This window comes from Chelonia mydas, chromosome 5 (genome assembly GCF_015237465.2).
Source record: "Chelonia mydas isolate rCheMyd1 chromosome 5, rCheMyd1.pri.v2, whole genome shotgun sequence".
NCBI lineage: Eukaryota > Metazoa > Chordata > Testudines > Cheloniidae > Chelonia > Chelonia mydas.
In genome coordinates, this window is record NC_051245.2 from 69893298 (window position 1) to 69915890 (window position 22593).

Here is a 22593-nt window from a genome sequence, read left to right on the forward strand (position 1 = left end):
ATAAAACTTCTAACAACTTGTAAGTCTTTCCTTCTTCCTTGAATTTGTCATATTGATTATAAATTTAGTAATTTAATAAATGTTCATATTAAACTTTAGAAACTGGGGAAGAGAAGAGAGGTAGAATTGCCTCAAAGTTCACAATGCTTTTTTTCTGAAACACTTGGACTAAAAACCTGTGGTTTTTTTAGGTTCAGGGGTAGCCCAGGATGGCTGCAGCTTCGTATGATCAGTTGTTAAAGCAAGTTGAGGCGCTAAAGATGGAGAACTCAAACCTACGACAAGAACTAGAGGACAACTCAAATCATCTTACAAAACTGGAAACTGAGGCATCTAATATGAAGGTATTAAAAGAGTGTTCCTGTGTACAGGGAAGCTTTTGATGTAACCTTTTGTTTTGGAATATTTCTGTATGAACATTAAGGGTTATTAGATGCTTAGGGATCTTATGTGGTTTTAGATTCCGACAAAAATCCTCTTGCAATATCTTTAAAGAAGTGTATTGATCAAGTCTAATTTCTTTCAAGAAAGTTTTCATTAAGAAAATAAAAACAATTTCAAAACTGTTTTTAGAACCATCTTCCAGTTTTTGATATCCTCTTATATTCTGGTGTGTATTAATGATTACTGCCGTTTTTCCGCGACAGTACTTCCTAGCAGGAAGTCTAGTCTGATGACATAGTTTGACAAATATAGTTAAGATTAAGACCAACTTTCTATTTATAGTGCTACTGTTCAAAGTGCTCTAAAATCTTTATGACTAATCGGATTGTCTTGAAATTGTGTACCTCAGAGGAGTACATGGTTTAGGTTAGTGAACTAAATTTGGGGTTATTTGAACAAAAGGTTCCTGAGATACAGCGCCCAGAATTTTTCTTTTCTTTTCTTTTCCTTAAAGTTCACTTATTCTGGTAGCCAATTTTTGGACACAGATAGATATAAACCATGGCTGAGATTGTACCAGGTTCTCCAATGGTTGAGGGTTACCCAAACAAAGTGCATGACATCTGTTAACCTGTTTGGGGGAAATCAAATTACATATAGTTTGCTTCTCCAGCTAGGTGTTCCAGCACCTAAGATTCACAGGACCTGTGTAGCGCCAAGGAAATTTTCTAGCCAATGAATCTGCACTCCCCATAATCATTGTGAGTTCAAATCCAACCCAGAGCAGAATTTTGAAGAAATAATAATAATAAATAAATAAATAAAAGGAGGCATGTTGCTCCAACATGGAGTGTTTTCGTTTTGGGGAAATGTAATCTGAGTACAGCAGAATATTCAGAAGTCACCAGAACTATTTCTGAAAAGAAAATAAATTATACATGCAGTGATTGCTGGGAAGGGTAGGTGATTAGGGGTAGAAGAGTAGGTGGAAATAAGGAGAGGGAAGTTGGAGTGTAGTGGGAGGGGGGGGCTTAATGGGGATGGATGGGGAAGTGAGGGATTGGAGGGGTCAGGTGAACAGGAAGTGGGAGGGATGGGACATTGGGAAGCCTCCAGCCTCTCTCTGGCACTAAAATGCTGAACAACATTTGCTTGTTTGCTGCCTCAATTGATCACAATTCAGATGGCAGCTGTTTGCTAAGTAATTTTTCATTTTTATTATATAGCTTTGCAAAATTTGGTAGCTTCCTCACTTTTGCTATTGAATGTAGTAATTTTTTTAAAAAGATACTTTTCATTGAACTTTCTTTCCCGTATGTAGCTTGAAAACTACACCCCCATTAGCGCAAGCCTTTTTTTGTTCGTTTGTTCTGGTCTAAACTGCCATCAGACATGATAGTTTGTCAAAGAATTGCATTTTTTGCCAGTACAGATATATATTTTAATCCTTGCATTGCCCTTTTACAGTATATTATGAAAATATCTCTGCTTCAGTTTGGGACGAAATCACAGCCTTTTACACCAGCTGCTTGATGCTAAATTCAATTCTAGTCATGTTTTTTCAATGAATATTTACCAGGAAAATTATATTTAAAAAAAAAAAACTTTAAAAATATCAAGGATGATATTTTCACAAGAGCTTTCCAGTATGTCATCTCCCGCTTCTTTCACTGCAGTCAGGAATGAGGAGTAGGGAGTAGCAGATACTTTCTCTCCTTAAGATTCTGGGATGAAATAAGGAAAATAAGAACACCTAGAGATAGGAAAGTGTTTCAGACTTACCAGACACTTAGAAGCCAAAGGTCTATGTGAAAGATGGAGATCACCAGAAAGATCTAGGGACAGCATCGTGGTAGGAATACTAAGCCGCCTTCTTTTGCAGAAGCTAGTGATAGGAACTGGCTTCTCACTAGCATTAACTGGGACCTCATGTTGTGTGCTGTCTTTTCCCTCTTTATCTTTGATATTGGCCCTCGCTTGTATATGAAAAAGTTGTCTAGCCCTGCTTTGATTTATTTTGCAGGCTGATCAGTAGTATTGGTTGCCCTTATGCAGTAAACCTGGGGATGGGAATGGTCCTGGGATAATCTTTGAACTTGGGCTGCATGCACCATAGATATACTTTAAATTCTTTTTTCTTAATTTTTCTTTCATAGTCTTTAGCAGTGGCTAAGACAGTGATTTTGTTCCCTTAGAGGAAGCTACTTGCCTTCACAGCTAAAGTCAGTGTTTGTATAGCACAAATGCCACAATGAAGTATGGATGAAATGTTTATAAAGAAAAATAATTAGCAGAAGTAGACACAGAAATGGAGTGGATGAAAGCCCTGTCAACACCATATGAACAAGTGAAATTCCAAATACTCTGTCTCAAAAATTACTCTCTACTTTGGGATGTACTCTGCCATTGTTCATGAGTTGATGTAGAGCTTTAGCAGACCTGACACCAAATAAAACCCCAAAGAGGAGAAACTACCAAAGGAAAAAAATAGTGAGATCTCCTGGGTTTGTAGAATTTTTACAGAAACATAGTCATAGTCTGACATCCTCTATTTGACCTGTACTAGAATAATCACAAATAGATGTTATCTATTCTCTGGATTGTTAAAATCTTTATTTAAATTTGTCACTTTGACCTACAGTTTTGTGGATAATCCTTTAATATTAGCAGTTGCGGGGAAAATCTATTTATCACATTTTTGTGAGTAGATTTTAAAGAAAGCATTTTAAAAAGTTAATATTTTAAAGAAATTGGTAATTATGTAATTCTAAGTGATAGTGGAGAGAGAATTGGGTGCAGATGTCTCATTCTTAATAATCTGCCAGTTTCAAAAAATGCAAGGGTTTAGTATTAGAATTAAAAGTTTATAATTAGCTAATCTTACAGATACAAAGTCTGAAAGAGGAAACTGTTTCTGTGTACAGGTGACTCGCATCATACACGCATTTAACTTACACGAATTCAACTATATGCGCTCGGGGGGAATCGATCTAAGTTACACAACTTCAGCTACTTGAATAACGGAGCTGAAGTCTACATACTTAGATCTACTCACTGCGGTGTCTTCACTACGGTGAGTTGACTGCTGTCGCTCCCCCGTTGACTCTGCCTGCGCCTCTTGCTGCAGTGGAGTACAGGAGTCGACGGGAGTGCGCTTGGGGGTCGATTTATCGCGTCTAGACTACCCCGAACAATTAAAGAAAATCATAGAAGAAAAGGGCTATCTTCCGGAACAGGTTTTTAATGCTGACGAGACTGGGCTCTTCTGGAAAAAAATGCCCAACCGCACTTACACTTCAAAATCAAAAAGACAAGCTCCTGGCTTCAAAGCAGCTAAAGACTGTATGACTGTGTTGTTCTGTGGCAATGCGGCTGGGCATTTAATAAAGCCGAGCTTGCTCTGCAAGGCTACAAATCCTCGTGCCCTACAAGGCAAGAACAAAAATCTCCTACCTGTGTTCTGGCAATCAAATAAAAAGGCTTGGGTGATGGCAGCATTATTTCTGGGTTGGTTCCACAAGTGTTTCATTCCGGAGGTCAAGCGGTACCTCGAAGAGAAAGGACTTGACTTTAAAGTGTTGCTAATCATAGACGATGCTCCTGGCCACCCTGCGGCACTCCGGTTTGCGATTTAAGGGATTTTCAAGGGTAATTTTGACTATATGTGATTTTCGCCTTACACGCTGACTTTAGAACCTAACCCTAGTAAGATGCGACTCCACTATATATCTATAAAGAGAGCTACAATGGTAAATGAGACTGGATGTGCAGTATTGTAAGGAGTGCTACAAATGATCAAGGAAACAATGTCCAACTTATTTTTTAAACTTTCATGGCATTTCAAGAATTAACTGTTTAAAAAAGTACAAACCCCTCTTCAAACCAATTATAGTTTACAGAAGAGATGCAAGTGTTGCCATTGGCTGTGTGTCAAATGAGATGCAGCAGTGCAAGAAAGTAAAATATGCTCTGTAAATGAGCAAATATGGTGTTTTGTGATCAAGACTGCTTATATTGGTCCATAAAAACTGAAGAAAGCTTGAAGATTCTAGAAGATGATAAAACATAAAATTCAGACTATTGATAAATTTGGAAGGAAACTGGAGCTTACAGCTTTATTTACTCTTGGTAAAAGCCTGTAAAATCAATAAAGAAACAAAAAAGCAGTATAGTGTGTGACAAAGTTCCTCCTCTGCCTTGGTGGGTCTTGCACTTATTGGCGGATTTGCTTGCCTTGGAGCTTCATGGCAGCCCTCAGTTCGGCTGTTTTCGTGAACCCACAGTCCAGGTCAACTCCTGTGTCTGACCAGGAGTTGGGAGGTTTGGGGGGAACCCGGGCCAGCCCTCTACTCCGGGATCCAGCCCAGGGCCCTGTGGAATGTAGCTGTCTAGAGTACCTCCTGGAACAGCTATGCGACAGCTACAACTCCCTGGGCTACTTCCCCGTGGCCTCTTCCCAACACCTTCTTTATCCTCACCATAGGGTCTTCCTCCTGGTGTCTGATAATGCTTGTACTCCTCAGTCCTCCAACGATATGCATTCTTACTCTCAGCTCCGAGCGCCTCTTGCTCCCTGCTCCTTACACATGCCCCACAAACTGAAGTGAGCTCCTTTTTTAAACCCAGGTGCCCTGATTAGCCTGCCTTAATTGATTCTAGCAGCTTCTTGATTGGCTGCAGGTGTTCTAATCAGCCTGTCTGTCTTAATTGTCTCCAGAAGGTTCCTGATTGTTCTGGAACCTTCCCTGTTACCTTACCCAGGGAAAAGGGACCTACTTAGCCTGGGGCTAATATATCTGCCTTCTATTACCCTCCTATAGCCATCCGGCGTGACCCTGTCACAAGTGTTAAAGTTGTCCACACCCTTTTTCATCTGTAAGTATAGTACTCTTCTTGTCAGACCTTAGTTTTATTTAAAGTTTTTTAGAAATATATGTAGCATTGTAGTTTTACTGGAAGATTAAGAAGGGGCAGGTATAGTGTTGACCCTGCCTAGCTACCTTGCAGTAAAAACTACAGATGTCTTGGCTGCACTAGGATTTACAGCAGGATAGCTAAGGGGCATTAGTTATCCTACTGTAAAAGACTTTTTATATATAGATATAGATATATAGAGAGATAGAGAGATAGATACAGCCTTAGTGTTCTACGTATGAATAGATTTCACCCCACTTTTCAGTTTATAGTATTCTGCATAACTCTTCTAGAAATTCAACAGCTTCCATTTCCTTTCTCCTCCATCCACATGTAGCTATAGTAAAATGTCAAGCATTTCACTTAAGTCTAGGAATCAGAATTAATTTATGTGAGCAGCTATCTACCTACCTCTGTAGGGGGTTAAAAGCAGAGGTAAGAGTGCAAGCTGGATTCTTTCTCAATACATAAGAGGTTTATATATTTAATTCTCCCATCTGCTTTCCCTCAGTGTATTCCCTTTATAAGAGTTAATACACAAGACTAGATTTTTCTCTGTTACACTGATGTATATCTGGAGTAACTCCACTGAGAGCAGAATCTGGCCCTCAATATTTACTGTGACTGCATTTCTTACTATACAGTATAAACTTGAGGATGACCCTTTTATTGCTGTTTGTTTGTGCACAATTGTGGTTATGTTTTAAGGGTGCTCTATCACTATTCTTGTTTGGACTGATTTAAAGTGATGATTTGGAGCAGTACTCCAAAAGTGTGCATACATTTTTTTCCTTTGTTGTCAATGCAAAAGTTGCTTTTTCATTTTCTTCATAGTGCTAAATGTAAATTATATTCCCATGTTAAAAACAGAAGTAGTAGAGAACAAAGCACGTTTAGTACACAGTTTGTTAGATCAGAATAGAAACACTTGATGAAATTAATAAACAAAAGTAAGTTGAAAAAAATACAGGATGTGTATGTTCCACAGAGTTTCTATGTAAATAGCTTTTAAACTCTAGTTAGCTAAGCTCTGCCAGAAAGTCATTGGTTACTTTTTCATTTCAACACCATTCCTGTTAAATACTTTTTTAAAAGCAGAAAAAATACACACCTTGCTGATAACATAGTTGAATAAAACAGAGCTAGTAGCAGCAGTAGAGTGTAAAAATAAAGTATTTGGCACCTCGATCAGTGATTCTGCTCTGTTAATCATGTTTAAGGCTGCGAATTTGTCACAGAAGTCTTGGATTCCGTGACTTTCCCTAACCTCTGTGACTTCTGCAGCGGCCAGTGTGCCTGGCTCATAGGCAGCTCAGGCAGCCCTGCGCCAGTCGCACCGGCTGCTGCTGGGGCAGTCTTGGGCCACCGCATCACGTCCCCCCAGCAGTAGCAGAGTTACTGTGGGAGGGGGCAGGGTTGGGGCACAGGACGGGGTGAGATGGGCTCTGGACGGTGCTTACCTGGTGGGCTCCACATCCCCCTCACTCAGCTCCGGGGGGGAAAGGCAGCTCTGTGCACTGCCTCCACCTGCAGGCACTGCCCCCGCAGCTCCCGTTGGCTGCGGTTTCCAGCCAATGGGAGCTGTGAAGCCAGCACTCTGGGCAGAGGCAGTGTGCAGAGCTGCCTGGCCACGCCTCTGCCTAGGAGCTGAGCGAGGGGGATGTCACCACTCCCAGGGAGCCCCCAAGGTAAGCGCCGCCCAGAGCCCACCTCACCCCGTCCCGTGCCCCAACCCTGTGTGCCCTGCCACACCCAAACTCTGCTGCTGCTGCGGGAGGGGGGCAGGCATAGAGCCAGGTAGGGAGCCTGCTGGCCCCGCCAACCCCCTCCCAAGACCAGTGGGGGTCCTGGGCTGCATGCTGCCACCCGTGGTGCCGCCCCTCCCCCCAAACACTAGCGGCACCCCCGGGCAGCCCCTCTACCCCTAACTAAAACTTGTGGGCTATAGTAGAAGTCATGGACAGGTCAGAGGCTGTGAATTTTTATTTACTGCCTGTGACCTGACTTTTATTAAAAATACCCGAGACTAAAACGTAGCCTTAATCATGTTATCTGTTTCAATTACAAAAAGTTAAATTCAGAATATTAATGTTGATCTAACTGCAAATAATCAGGAAGAGCTTTAGCACACCATATGCTGTGATATTTGGTGATGGGAAAGAGGATATTTTATTCTATATGCACTTGCCAAAAATTCTCAGCAGTTGAAAGACTAAGAATCCACAGGGAAAGGAGGCAGTAAGTGTTAACATACTCCTTATGACAGCTACTTTTAGATAAAATTCTGCTATTGTGATTCAGAAAGTGACATGTTTTACGGTGCATTCCTTAACATAAATTCAAAATACATTAAAATACATTGTTATCCTGTTCATTTCTTGCTCTGTTTCTGATCACTATTGAGATGCATTCCAGCATATTAACTTTGAGCTGTCTTTAAATTTTAGCATTAAGACAGTTTTAACGCAAGTTATAGAAACATTTAATTTACTGAATGCATTGTTTTGTGTTCCTCTTTGACATGAAATTACTTTATTTAATTGTTGTCTCATATCAGATATAAATAAGGGGCACAACATTAACAGGCAGGGTGGAATTGGACCAGAAGGTTTGCTTTAATTACATAATGAAAATAAAGAGACAATAATAGTATTTTGACCATGCAACCATCAGGAACTATTGGTAGAGAAAGATATTAATTTTGTAAAGCTTTTTAAGTTTTTTATGGCTTCTGTGAAGGACAGGAAAGATATAAAGTAGCAATATTTAAAAATTAATGCATTTGTCAAAACTTAAGTATGAATACTTTATTTTGTGAATATTTACCTTATGTTTATATAATTCAGAAGCAATCAGGCCAATGTACATATGTTATACATTGGACAATATATTTACTTACAACATAAACAGTGAATAAATATAAGTTATTGTCCAGTGTGAGTGAATATGACTGTTACCTTTCTGTCTTCTTCTTTGATTGTGGTTCTTCCTTTATGGTTTACTTCACCCAATAAAACATTTAATTTAGAAAAGGGCAATAGTTGGTGAAAACTGATGCTACCCTTATGCTCAACGGTAGAGTGCTGACCTTTGTTCCCTTTCCTATTCACTACAATCCCTACTGCATCTTCTCGTATCCCTATAAATTGCTGAGGGGCATGCATCCAAATTTCCAGTTCCCTCAGTCCTGATCTCTTTTGTGTTACAGCTAGACTAAGAAAAGTGGTTGAGCCTAGATTGGGGCTTGCTATGATCTTGTAACTAACCCTGATCTAATCTTGAACACTTTTTCTAGTGTAAACAAACTCTTTGCTTGCTTCAGAGCACCTAGCAGTGGGATGACTTTAAGCGGGCTATTTGGCTGTTCTGCAAATGCAATAAGTAAGGATCTGATTCTGTCGCAGAGGTCATGGATTCCATGACTTCAACAGACTTCTGTGACATCTTCAGCCTGCCTCAGCAGCAGGGCTGGAGTGGTTGTCAGCCCCCACCCAGGAGCATCAGCTGCTGGATCAGCCGCTACTGGGGCCAGCAGATCAGGAGCAGAGGTCCCCAGGGCTGGGTCAATGCCACAGGAGGAGTGGTGTGGGACTGGTGCAGCAGCTGGCAGTCAGCGCCCGCTAGGGATTCTTAGTAAAAGTCAGGGGTTTCTTAGTAAAAGTAAAGGATAGGTTGTGGGCTTCGTGAATTTTTGTTTATTGCCTTCAACCTGTCTGTTACTTTGACTAAAAATACCCATGACAAAAACGTAACCTTAGCAATAAGACCTTTTCTGGTACACTGCAAGCAGAACCTTCTCACAGCTAAGACTACCAGGAGGACCAGTCTCCAAAAGGAGATGCCTCTTGTGTTTGAGGCCCTACTAATGGGCCGCCTTGTTGGTAATGGGAGTTTGAGGCAGCTTCCTTTTGTGGTGGACCATGGCTAGAAGAAACTCAAACACAGATCCCATTCACCCCCCGCCCCTTCCCAAAAGGGGAAATTCCAGTGGAGTCTAAAGGAATTTTTTTTCTCCTAAGGCAGCAGACATTTCTTTGGAAGCTTGTTGGAGATAATTCCCATGCAGGATGGCAGTATAGTCAGTGGAAGCCCGTTCAGCTTTATGCAGAAGTCTGAGCCCTAAAGGTGGAGAAACTAATGCAACCCATGGCACTTTTGCAAGCATGTGCAGTGATTGTGATGCCCTCTTTTTACTCTAAAAACTGCAGAGAAAATATTTTTGTTTACATACAGTGGAAGGTTTTGGTAGGGCATAGAGAAAGGAAAATCTACTTTTTAAAACTTGACCTTTAGATTTGGTAATAGTAAAATCTCCTGGCGATGTGGAAGGGAGAACTGTTTATTTTTAATTTCACATAATGGCTACTGTTCTAAACGTTCTACTAATATGGATTAGATTGGTATTAGGTAACCATGAGTATTTTTATTTTCAGTGACCAAATACATTACAACTACAACTTCTGTAACTGAAGTGCTTATTTAAGATTTGAAGTTAATATGCTACGTTTTTCTTTTTGTGTTTTATTATGCACTAGTCATTAAAATTATAGACTCCAAAACAAACATTTGAGAATCTGGTTCCCAAGGCAGAACAATATGTATGCTATAAAAGTTGTATCAGTGGTTCCTCTCAGTGGCTTTAGGAGCTAAGATACTGTACCCTTTTGTTAGGGGAAAAGTCAACTATATTAGTATGGGTTATGGTCTAGAGTAGTTTTCATACAATCATAGAATATCAGGGTTGGAAGGGACCTCAGGAGGCCATCTAGTCCAACCCTCTGCTCAAAGCAGGACCGATCCCCAATTAAATCATCCCAGCCAGGGCTTTGTCAAGCCTGACCTTAAAAACTTCTAAGGAAGGAGATTCCACCACCTCCCTAGGTAACGCATTCCAGCGTTTCACCACCCTCCTAGTGAAAAAGTTTTCCTAATATCCAACCTAAATCTCCCCCACTGCAACTTGAGACCGTTACTCCTTGTTCTGTCATCTGCTACCACTGAGAACAGTCTAGAGCCATCCTCTTTGGAACCCCCTTTCAGATAGTTGAAAGCAGCTATCAAATCCCCCCTCATTCTTCTCTTCCGTAGACTAAACAATCCCAGTTCCCTCAGCCTCTCCTGATAAGTCATGTGTTCCAGTCCCCTTAACATTTTTGTTGCCCTCTGCTGGACTCTTTCCAATTTTTCCACATCCTTCTTATAGTGCGGGGCCCAAAACTGGACACAGTACTCCAGATGAGGCCTCACCAGTGTCGAATAGAGGGGAACGATCACGTCCCTCGATCTGCTGGCAATGCCCCTTCTTATACAGCCCAAAATGCCATTGGCCTTCTTAGCAACAATGGCACACTGTTGACTCATATCCAGCTTCTCGTCCACTGTAACCCCTAGGTCCTTTTCTGCAGAACTGCTGCCGAGCCATTTGGTTCCTAGTCTGAAGCGGTGCATGGGATTCTTCCGTCCTAAGTGCAGGACTCTGCACTTGTCCTTGTTGAACCTCATCAGATTTCTTTTGGCCCAATCCTCCAATTTGTCTAGGTCCCTCTGTATCCTATCCCTACCCTCCAGTGTATTTACCTCTCCTCCCAGTTTAGTGTCATCTGCAAACTTGCTGAGGGTGCAATCCACACCATCCTCCAGATCATTTATGAAGATATTGAACAAAACCGGCCTGAGGACCGACCCTTGGGGCACTCCACTTAATACCGGCTGCCAACTAGACATGGAGCCATTGATCACTACCCGTTGAGCCCGACAATCTAGCCAGCTTTCTATCCACCTTACAGTCCATTCATCCAGCCCATACTTCTTTAACTTGCTGGCAAGAATACTATGGTTTTGTTACCAGGAACTTTGTAGTCAAAAATACCTGTCATCTAATACAGAAAGAAGAAACTGAAGTAGATTCTTCAAAGAAATCACAGATAACAAAGTCTAGTCCAAAGTCCTGGAGAGCAATTATCTGAGTAAACTCCAAAAAGTATATTTTTGTGAACAGTTGATCCCTGCTTTGCATTAACTTAAACTAAAATGTTAGAAAAGGTATAAGGATGTTTTCTGTAGCTTTGTTATAATATTAAATAACTGTTTACATTCAAAAAGCTTTATTTAAATACAACAAATTGCTAACTATAAACTATACAATCATTATTATATATCTATCTTAGGGGAACTATATACGAATTTTAATAGCTCCTACTATTTTTGTATAGTAGAAATGCCCATGTTATAGTTAAACCAATACAATACCCTTATTAATTGGCTCCTGTCTGGGAACATATCAACTTTAATAAATGCTAGCCAGGAATTACAGAAAAACATTTGCCGTATTGATTTTAATTGGCAAACGTGTTGAAAGTAGAGCTTTTTATATAATACAAAATGTCAGCATATTTGGCTATAGTTAAGGTAATCATTGAAAAATACTTAGTACTTAATGCTTTACTTCTACAAAACATTGTGAACTTTTTGTGCCACTAGTGTCTAGGCAGTTAGTGCACCAAGCCTGCTAAACATAATTGTCACCTTGTGCTTCTCTTGTATTCCACTTGGTTTGTTTTTTCTCAGCCTGTTGCTTGTTGTCACATGCTGGTAAGCTGTTTGGAACAGGGACTCTATTTTTATTACATATGTGAGCAATGTCTATCACAGCAGGGCTCTGGTTGTGGTTTTTGGGTCCTATATCAATAAAAAAAATTATCCTAAACAATGCATCTGTGAAACGTACTTATTGGGGTGGATTCTCAGATGTGTCTAAGAAGCTATAGGCACAGCAGAGGAAGGATGTGTGCAAAGGAGCTATTTCCAGCTCCCAAATGCTGAGGCCAGTTTTATGCCATCCTACTCCCATATAATAGTCAACTATAAGAGACACTGCTGCTAATGGCCACAAAGGGAATTTCTAGCATCTCGAAATTTGTTGGAGCTTACAGGTGCTCCAGAAATAGCCCCTTTCATTTTACTATGCCCCCTGTGTCTGAGGTCAGTGGGAGGTGGTGTAGAGCAGGGGTTCTCAACCTTTTTTTTTTTTCTTCTCTGAGGCCCCCCCACAACATGCTATAAAAACTCCAGGGCCCAGCGGGGTAGAGGGGCGCTTGAGGCTCTGGGCCAGAGTGGGTGAGAGCTCGGGCGTAGGTATAGTTTGACTTCTATTTTGGGTGGTCAGGGGCCAGCGGGGCTCGAGCCAGCTATGCACAGTGGGGTCTAGGGAGGGAGTGCCACCTATACCCCCTGACTCACCTCAGCAGGCCACCCAGCCTGTCAGGGTTGTGGAGGGTGGGCGCAACCAAAAATTGTAACTCAGAGGTGGGGGGCTCAGCTCAAAAAGTTTGAAAACAGCTCAGGAAGCAGGGTATCTGGGGGCTGTGTGCGGGCAGGAGGATAGCTCAGGATGCAGGGGGGGTGTATCTGGCGGCTGTGTGCGGGCAGGAGGATAGCTCAGGATGCAGGGGGGGGGTGTATCTGGGGGCTGTGTGTGGGCAGGAGGATAGCTCAGGGTGAAGGGAGGGGGGTATCTGGGGTCTGTGTGCAGGCAGGAGGATAGCTCAGGGTGCAGGGAGGGGGGTAGCTAGGGACTGTGTGCTGGGAGGGCTTCCCTTTGGTCCCTGTTCCCTGAGGGCTCTGCCAGCCACAGAGCCAGGTCCCCCCGCCCAGGCAGATTTTACTGGCTGTGTGAGCAAAGGGGCTTGGAGTTGAGGAGCAGCTTCAACCCCCTGCAGCAGCAGGAGACAAGGGAACACTGCAGCTGCCTGCTTCATGGCACCAGACAGAGCAGCAGTTGTCCTGCACTGTGGCTCTGACCTGGCCAGGGGGCGGGGAGAGAAGGAGGTGGAGGGGGCGGGTGGAGCTGCCCTGGGTCTGCCCTGCTCTTGTACTGTAGTTTCAGGGGCAGGTGGGACAACACCCCTGTGTCTCCCCCACTCACCCCCCAACTCTGCCCATGGGCTCAGGGCTTCTGCCCTGTGGGGATCATTGGGTCTCTGGAATTCAGCCCTGCTGCTCCTGGCTTCAGCTCTCCAGGGGGTCTCAGGAGTCAGGGCTTCAGCCCCACGGCTCCTGGCTTCAGCCCCGTGGGAAGTGCTGGGGCTCAGGCTCTGGGTTTTAGCTGCGGGGCCCTGTGGCTAAGGAGCCGGTCATCCTGTTCTCTAGTGTGATTTGGTAGTGTGTAGCAGACACCAACTAGTACAACATCTTGTGCTTTATCTTGTGTTAGAACACGGATCATAAACATTCAAGATCATTTATTTCCAAATTGTCAGTGACTTGGAAACAGGTGATGCCATTTTTGTAGAGTGCCACTTTCCCTCCCCTTTTGCCTTTACATCCTTCCTTCCTTAAATAGATTGTAACCAGCAATTTTAAAATTTCTAATCATGTGAATTTTCTAACCAGATTTCAGTAATACCAACTAAGTTGAATTTATGCTCATAAATGAGGAATTGGAATTGCTCTCGTTTATTAGTTAGGCTCCCATCATTGGTGTCTAAGCAATTAAATAAAATCTTCTCTTCCCATCACTTGATGCATTCATGGTGCTCAAAGAGTTGTAATTCGGACGCTTCATGCCTCCATTCTTTTCTATAGGCTGGGTTCTTTGTCCAGACTACATCTCCCTTGATGAACTGCAGTTCTCTCTTCACCTCTTCCCTCCTCCTCCCCCCCCCCCCCCCCCCCCCCGTTATGACATATGGGAATCATGTGACTGTGGCACATCATGAGATGTAGCCTAGCCAGGAAGTCCTGTGCACAGGGAAGAATGAGGGCACGAGGCAACCAAACTACAGCTCCCATGAAGCACTGTGGCACCTTAAGTAGATGTTCAATGTTTAAACTGACTCAAGATTAAGTATTTTAATTTAGGAATCTTGAAACATTTTGTTTTAGTAGAAAGTGTTGAAGCAAAATATTTTGACTTTTCTGAATAGACTTTTTTGCAAACTTTCATTCTGTAAAACTGTTAATATTTTGACTTGCTGTCCCAGTTTGGAATAAAAACAGATGTTGAAATTTTGGAACCTCCCAGGTGATGGAAATTCCAGTTTTTGCTCAGTTGTGGTCTATAGAATGTTACATTATAAGAAGAATCTCAGAGTATTGAGAAAATTAAAATGATAGAAATCTTATGCTTTAAATGGCAATTCATACTTTTGTATTTGTTTCAAGTGGCAATTTTAAATACTAATTTTTGAACCTTTTTTTGCTTGTTCAAGATAGGTAAGAAATGCTTTCCATTGTTTGTAAACATTAAAAAAAAAAAAAAATGATGTGCATGGCAGAATTTAATCCAGACTCTGACCTTAATACTGGATGTTGGACTCTGCGTAATATAATGCAACATTGATTTTTTTCCATTGCCTTTACAAGTCAATATTCAAATTAATCTGCACAAGAGCCTGGCCCTTGTGCAGATTAATTCGGATAGAAGCAGAAACAAATTGAAAGGGAAAGGGAAAAGGTAGGAAGATTAATAAATAAAAAAAGTGGAAGAAACATGGGATAGGGCTAAGGTTTTTGAAAAGGGAATTTAGTGAGCTGGAGTAAACTAGGGTGGATAAAAATCAATGATTTTTAAAAAATAAAAAAAATCTGATTTTTTTTATTTAAATTGGATTTTGAGGGGAAAAAACTGTCTAAAGGTAGATACATGAGCTCAAAGATATCTCATCATGGAATAGGGATTATAAATTCTATAGTATGAGACAATATATTCATGTAATATTTAAGAAAAGATTTGTAAATGAGTTCCAATAGTTCATGAATGAGGGACCCAATCTTATGGAGTTCCAGGGGCTTCTGTATAGATTATTTAGGTTCATCTTTCTATCTACCCAGTGGGGCTCAGTCTAGAAGATACCATCAGAGATGCTTAATTTTGCAGTTCTCAAACTGTGCATTTGTGTCTCCAGAGATAACATGCTTATTAACAGCAAAAATGTTTTTAAGTTAATATATATATACACATGGAGGTGAGAAATAGTTAACTAAAATAATTTAAAGGACTGTCTGTCTGTCTGTTCTAATACAGCATGGCAAGAAAATCCTCCAAATATTAATGATTAACCTGTTGAACTGGAGATAGTTCACCTCCCAATGACTTCATAAATATCTGCTTCAGTTACCTTTGGTAAATGAAATAACCAAACAATCATTCATTTTCTGATGTAGCTGTAAAAGTAATCTGAAAAGTTTTCAACATAAATCACTTTAAAAATGTATAGTGTGTACCTTCTAAAAATGAAACCTACATCGATCTCTGAGTTGTGAAGAATATGTATTAAGGTTATAACAACCAACAAGAATGCACTTTTTATGTAGAAATTCATGATTAAATCGAGTCTTCCTGACTAGTGATTTAAATCATGATTTAAATCAATTTGATTTAAATCAAATCCACCCTGAAGTAAACACAAAATTTAATCTATAAAGGGTGGAGAAAATGACTATTTACATTGTAATAATGTATTAATATCCTTTGAATCTAAATGTAGAAACAGTGATCAGTTAGCTATTTGTAAAACATACTCTGAATTGCTTCATCTTTTTAATTTAAAAAAAGGAACAGCAAGACTAGGAATCCATAATCCAAACTCAGAAATATGATTATAAATATATAAAATGCTTCACAAACTACTGTGTGGAAATAAATAGAAGTATTTTATCAAACTACTGAGTGTGAACTGTTCACAAATTAATATTGCATGCATCAACTGAAAGAAGTGAATAAATTATAAGTCTCTTGATAAAGCACTTGGTTGGAGAATGAATATGAGCTCATGACATAAAGATGGCCTATATTAGGTACTATAATAACCAATATATGCCAAAAAGAGAGCTGGAGTAGGGGAGAGCAGAAATAAGTAATAATTGATCATTATAGATTCAAAGTAATGAAAATTGTCTATTTGCATAGTGCAGATACTAGTTAGAGGGGTTATTCAGTTGTGTAGATATACACATTACGTTCACATTGGGTTGGGAAATAGATATAAAATGAAATTCTCATCAAACAGTACAATTGTGAAGTGACATTTTACTTACCTTTGGAACAGAATTCGACTTTGACAAAAAACATATTCAGTGTAGTAATTGCAGTAGTTGTTCTTCACTCCCCCAAAATGGGGAACTAAAGCTCAGGAAAAGTAGCTGGCAGCAGTATAAGCCAGTGATCCTTCCGTTACTTTTTCTGCAGTCTTTCTGGGGGGCCATTGGTCTGGCACTATCAAATAGGCAATAAATGAACAGTGACACCTGATAACTGTATAAGTTGATAGAAATCCTAGAGTTTACTGCTTTTCTTTAATATGCATAAAGGATATAGCAAAGTTTCTTTAAATTGTCCACATAATCTTCCTCAGTTAATACAGCTGCAATGTCTGATCTTGTCTACAAGACAACAGGGTGGTTTGTTTTAGAGAGTGAGTGAATTCTCTTTGTGAAAATGATCAGGTTAGCTTTTTAGAAAACAAACAAACACACACCTCAAAACAGTATGTTCACTATCCTGAAATTGCTTTAAAATATTACCACACATTGTAATGTATTTTACAAGTTCCTCAAGGATTGGTTTTGGGACCAATCTTATTTAATCTTTTTATTACTGATCTCGGCACAAAAAGTGGGAGTGTGCTAATAAAGTTTGCGGATGATACAAAGCTGGGAGGTATTGCCAATTTAGAGAAGGACCGGGATATCATACAGGAGGATCTGGATGACCTTGTAAACTGGAGTAATAGTAATAGGATGAAATTTAATAGTGAGAAGTGAAGGTTATGCATTTAGGGATTAATAACAAGAATTTTAATTATAAGCTGGGGACGCATCAATTAGAAGTAAGTGAGGAAGAGAAGGACCTTGGAGTATTGGTTGATCATAGGATACTATGAGCCGCCAAAGTGATATGGCTGTGAAAAAAGCTAATGCGGTCTTCGGATGCATCAGGAGAGGTATTTCTAGTAGGGATAAGGAGGTTTTAGTACCGTTATTTAGTACTTTAGGCTTTAGTACCAAGGCACTGGTGAGACCTCACCTGGAATACTGTGTGCAGTTCTGGTCTCCCATGTTTAAGAAGGACGAATTCAAACTGGAACAGGTACAGAGAAGGGCTACTAGGATGATCCGAGGAATGGAAAACTTGCCTTATGAAAGGAGACTCAAGGAGCTTGGCTTGTTTAGCCTAACTAAAAGAAGGTTGAGGGGAGATATGATTGCTCTCTATAAATATATCAGAGGGATAAATACTGGAGAGGGAGAGGAATTATTTAAGCTCAGTACCAATGTGGACACAAGAACAAATGGATATAAACTGGTCATTGGGAAGTTTAGACTTGAAATTAGACAAAGGTTTCTAACCATCAGAGGAGTGAAGTTTTGGAATTTCCTTCCAAGGGAAGCTGTGGGGGCAAAAGATCTATCTGGCTTTAAGATTAAACTCGATAAGTTTATGGAGGAGATGATATGATGGGATAACATGATTTTGGTAATTAATTAATCTTTAACTATTCATGGTAAATAGGCCCAATGGCCTGTGATGGGATCTTAGATGGGGTGGGATCTGAGTTACCCAGGAAAGAATTTTCTGTAGTATCTGGCTGGTGAATCTTGCCCATATGCTCAGGGTTTAGCTGATCGCCATATTTGGGGTCGGGAAGGAATTTTCTTCCAGGGCAGATTGGAAGAAGCCCTGGAAGTTTTTCGCCTTCCTCTGTAGCATGGGGCACGGGTCACTTGCTGGAGGATTCTCTGCTCCTTGAAGTCTTTAAACCACGATTTGAGGACTTCAATAGCTCAGACATAGGTGAGGTTTTTCGCAGGAGTGGGTGGGTGAGATTCTGTGGCCTGCGTTGTGCAGGAGGTCGGACTAGGTGATCATAATGGTCCCTTCTGACCTTAGTATCTATGAATCTATATAATATGCATGCACAGGCAACCTTAATTCTGGCATTTCCTAACTTCTGAGTGCTTGACTTTGCAACCTCAATGTTCTTTTAACATATTTTTTTTTGTTGTGTAACCTTGTGCTTATTGTTTATGATATAGTCTTTAATTATACGATCACATACTGTTTTTTCCACAGGACTCTCCCACCTCCTTCAGTGCACAGGATGAACTAGAGTCTAAGCACACAACTCTTTTAGACTATTAAAAGTGTTTGCTACTAAAACTACATATTGTGCCTTTCCTCCCTATGTATCCCCACAGTAATCTAGGATATAGTGATTCCTGCTGGAATTAACCCATATTTTCAAATATTTATAAATTTTTCAGACACAAAAAACAACTTTAGTCTGGAATTTCCCTAAATCCGGGGTCATGTCTAGACTGGGGGGGGGGAGTGTTCTTTTGAAAATGTTAGCTACATGACCTTAGAACTATCCCCTCCCACCGCCTTCAGCAGGGGAGAACCTTAGCTGAACAGCAGGAAATGGGAGAATCCCAGAGTCTGTGTGTTGCAGGATGGAGGTTGCCCTTCCCATTCCTTCGGTCCTCCACTTAGTCTTTGGCTGGGTAGAGGGGTGTGGTATGGAGCCATCTGATTTTGCTGTTGTGTGCCCTCCTTTTATTTAAATTAGGCCTGACATTTCAAAAGGCTCTTACTCTCTGGTTGGCTGCCCTGTCTATTCTCCTCTTAGTTGTAGATTAGGAGCCATGTTGCTTATGAAGCTGCAGGTCTGACCAATAGCCTGTTTTAGGGATTGGGAAGGAATTTTTCCCATTATGGCCAAATTGGCATGAGGCCTCTTGAAGCCACAGTTAGGTTGAAAGCAATATAAATCAAAAGTTCATATAATGCTGGTAAGACTACTGACTCATTACAACTTGCAGCTGGTGTCTAGTGTGGATAAAGGACAAAAGGGGCAGCTCCTAGGTAAATTAGACATGGGATTTTGCTGCTGAACTTGGCGCTCATAGTGGGGGAGGGACCTGAAATATTTGCAAATTAACACCTCCCCACCATCCTTGTGGCCTCTGTCACTCCATCCCCCCATTATTCATGAGATTGTGGCGAGCTTCCTCAACAGGACTGAGGCTGCAGGATAGGCTGGGGAGGGTTTACCCTGAGTATTGTTTGTGGTTAAAACCCTGTAACCTGTCCTGGAATCAATTAAATGCCTCGTGGGAGCAGGGAATGGGCATTGTAGTGCTCCTCCCAAATGTATAATGAATAAAATTGTGGCCTGCAGATTAAACCCACCCCATGTGTCTGTCTTTCATTTGCCTGCATGTCTTTGTTAATCTCTTAGCATCTAGTGTAGACAGAATGTAACATGTTTTTAAAGGCTACATTAAATACTAAGTGGTGTCTAAAATTGTATTGACTAACATTTTTTTAAAAATACCTTTTTTCCCTACTCTTGACAAGGTCTCGAAGAGTTTTTAGCCAAATGTAGTTAATCATGTTGTTTGTTTATTTCCTGTCACTAAAACATGGAAGGAAGGGTGGAAGCAATTCTGGGTTTAAGATATTTTTTCTTTTTAAGCCATGGAATGAACAGCTTTGTTTTAAAATATCAGCACATAAACAGTAACACTTAGTTGGCCTTTATATTTCATCAGACATAGATGCTTTCCCTAGTTAGAAAATAAACTTTAGAAATGCCAGTTATTGAAAATGGAGCATACAGGAGTCATTTTCATAACTTCACTTATATTCCTATTTTCATTGATAATTCTTTGTGCTCCCCAAACATTCAGTCATCATAACCATTTTGATTTTAAACTCTATTTGTAGTTTTGAGTTATGTAAATATTGTTGAAACTTTTGACACTTTAAATTGGAGAGTAACTTTACACAAGAGAGTAGTCCCTTTGAACATAAGTAAAGTTACTTACCAGTGTGTCCTTTCAGGATTGGGTGCTAAATTCTGAATCGTCAAGTGCCTGCTGTTCTAATGCACCAATTTTTTTTTATTTTCAGAGATGTGCTTGTTTACATTTAATTTTAAAAATTTCCGTTACAAACTTGTAAGCAATTGATCATTTAAAGAGTGTTTTAAAAGAATGATCAACACTGGTCCAGCAAAATTTCCAACTCCTTAGGCTGTTTGCAAGTGCTAAAAAGCTAAACTGCTGTGGAGTCAATATTTGTGGCCTCCTAAAGAGAAAGATTGGGTTTGTTTTTAAAATGTAAAAAGACAAAAACGCCCCCTCAACTTTTTCCTCTTAACTTAAAAAAAAAAAAAAAAAAAAAAAAAAAGCTGAATTCACCTACAGTAATTCAATGTTACATCTGAAAATGTAAAGTCAACCTTCACACAGCAGTCTTAAACCTTTGAAGGCCATAGACAAAGTAAATGTGTCCTCTTAATCACAAGGTTGGGAAATAAGATTTCTAAGGGCTAATCTGTTCCTTGTACATTTGCATTATGAAATTTTTTTTTCTTTGATCATTTAGAATTGGGTGGTTGATCATGTGGAGCCACAGAAGTGGGACATACTTTATAGAGGTAATAGTAATAGAAAAGATTTTCAAAAATTGGTGCCTGTTTGACTCGTAAGCCCATATTTAGGTTACTAAATAAGTGGCCTGATTTTCAAAAGTGTTCAGCACCTAGCGTCTGAGTTCATTGGGAGCTTCATTTGGTCTCTGAATTTACTTCAGAAAATGTTGTTATATAAAGTATTTCTGCAGTGACTGAAGTCCTAATCTTGGAGACATTTATGTCTTTATGCATGCAGACATTTATGCCTTTGAGTAAGGCTAAGTGGGAGAATGATTTCTGTGAGGTTCTCTTCAAGAAGTTTTGCTTGCACTATTCTGTCAGGGGGCTGACTGTCTCACTTGCCCCCACCCCTGGCAGAATGAGCCTCTGGGGTCACCAAAATGCCCTGGAGATTCACCAAGGTCTTCCATCTGGAGGCCCTGTGTTTCTTTCACTGTCTGTGGACCCACAATATCTTTCTGCTTCCAGGATCATCAGGATTGAGGGTTCTCCATGGAAACGGTAGTACATGCCCTGGTTGTATTATTTTTTCCTGAGTAATTGATTCAGGGTTGGTGTGGGGGATAATATATGCCATTCTGCCCAATGTGGGGCTGCCCACCTTTCTTCCCAGGCCAGTCTCCTCCACTGGATCTTAATCATGCAGCTCACTTTCAAAGATCCCATCCATCCTTTCCATGCAGAAGGGAAGAGGGAACTGTAATCAGGCCGTGATGTAGGGGAGAGAAGGCAATTGTTAATCTGAATATGCTATTTACATGTAAGGGATAAAATCTGATAGTGGTCAACCAAAAAGTATTGAGCTTGAAACACAGATAAACTTAGAAGACAAAAATATCAGCTTATATGCATTTTTATTAAGACTAGTTTTATTATACTAGTCAATGGAAAAGAAATCAAATCAAATACACTCTAAGAATTATTCCTCTTGTGTGATTATACAACTAATGTAATTTGACAAATTGGGATGGGTTTTTCCATAATTATATACACTGAATAATGTTCAAACTTTGAGTACCTTGAAAATATATTCTTTTATGCTGAATTTTGCCAGCTGTATTTCAGTTTCAGATATCACTGAATACGTGCATTTAAACAAGTGGGAAGGGATGCCTTTTCTGTGACTGAGTTTTTTGTCTTTCCAGAGTCCTTAGTGATTTTCTGTTACTGCATTTCCAGAAGCATTGGCTTTTGGAAATAGTTCTAAAGGTTGCATGCAGAAACCCAATTGATTGGATAATCAAATAAAAACACTTATTTTTGTGAGAAGAGTTTAAGGCAAGATCGAGCTGGTGATGTTTATAGTCACTGACATGACTTTGGACATGCTATTCTCGCTCAGCACAAAATAGGATATTTAAACTGATCTGACATTGGACTTAAACTAAAAACTGAACAGAATTCAATATGTAGCTACAGAAAATGACAGCTTTGGAGCACAGTGACATCAGATGAATACAGCTACTAGTTTTCTTACTGAAAACATCACCGTCCAAAGAATCTGATAAGTTAATAGCCTTTGTTATGTGAACTGAAGTTATATTTTCCTAAAGTGAAAAGTTGAGCTATCATAGTGTTTCAACAGGCAATAATATGCTATTGACTATTACTATAATTAGTACTACTAACCAGGTTTCAAGTTCAGATTTTTATGGAGGTCAGGTAAGATATCCTTTAAAGTTATAGTAATATTGGAGGAACTTTCAGTGATGGGTACCCTTGGGAAGCGGGGTTGTAAGGCACCTTGCTACCATCTGCCTTGAGTGTGAGGAGGCCTTGTCTGTGCCTGCTGTGGGTCAGGAATCAGTTTCCCAACTCTGCCAGCATTTGGCAACATGAACACCGCCTTTCAGGC

The 22593-nt window shown here is 40.3% G+C and overlaps 1 protein-coding gene across 13 annotated transcripts in view; it reads left to right on the forward strand.

Annotated features, from left to right (window-relative positions):
- Positions 1–22593, forward strand: part of APC (APC regulator of WNT signaling pathway) — a 201085-nt gene that overhangs the window by 54341 nt on the left and 124151 nt on the right. For 11 of the 13 annotated variants that reach the window (XM_037901538.2, XM_043547784.1, XM_037901544.2 and 8 more), the window contains one exon: positions 192–344. The exons of 1 other annotated variant lie outside the window; for it this stretch is intronic. In XM_037901538.2, coding sequence (XP_037757466.1) covers positions 210–344 — 135 coding nt within the window. In that variant the 5' untranslated portion in view covers positions 192–209. Of the gene's footprint in view, positions 1–191; positions 345–20689; positions 20742–22593 lie in introns of those variants that run through there. One more of the 13 variants, XM_037901545.2, reaches the window with a different exon arrangement.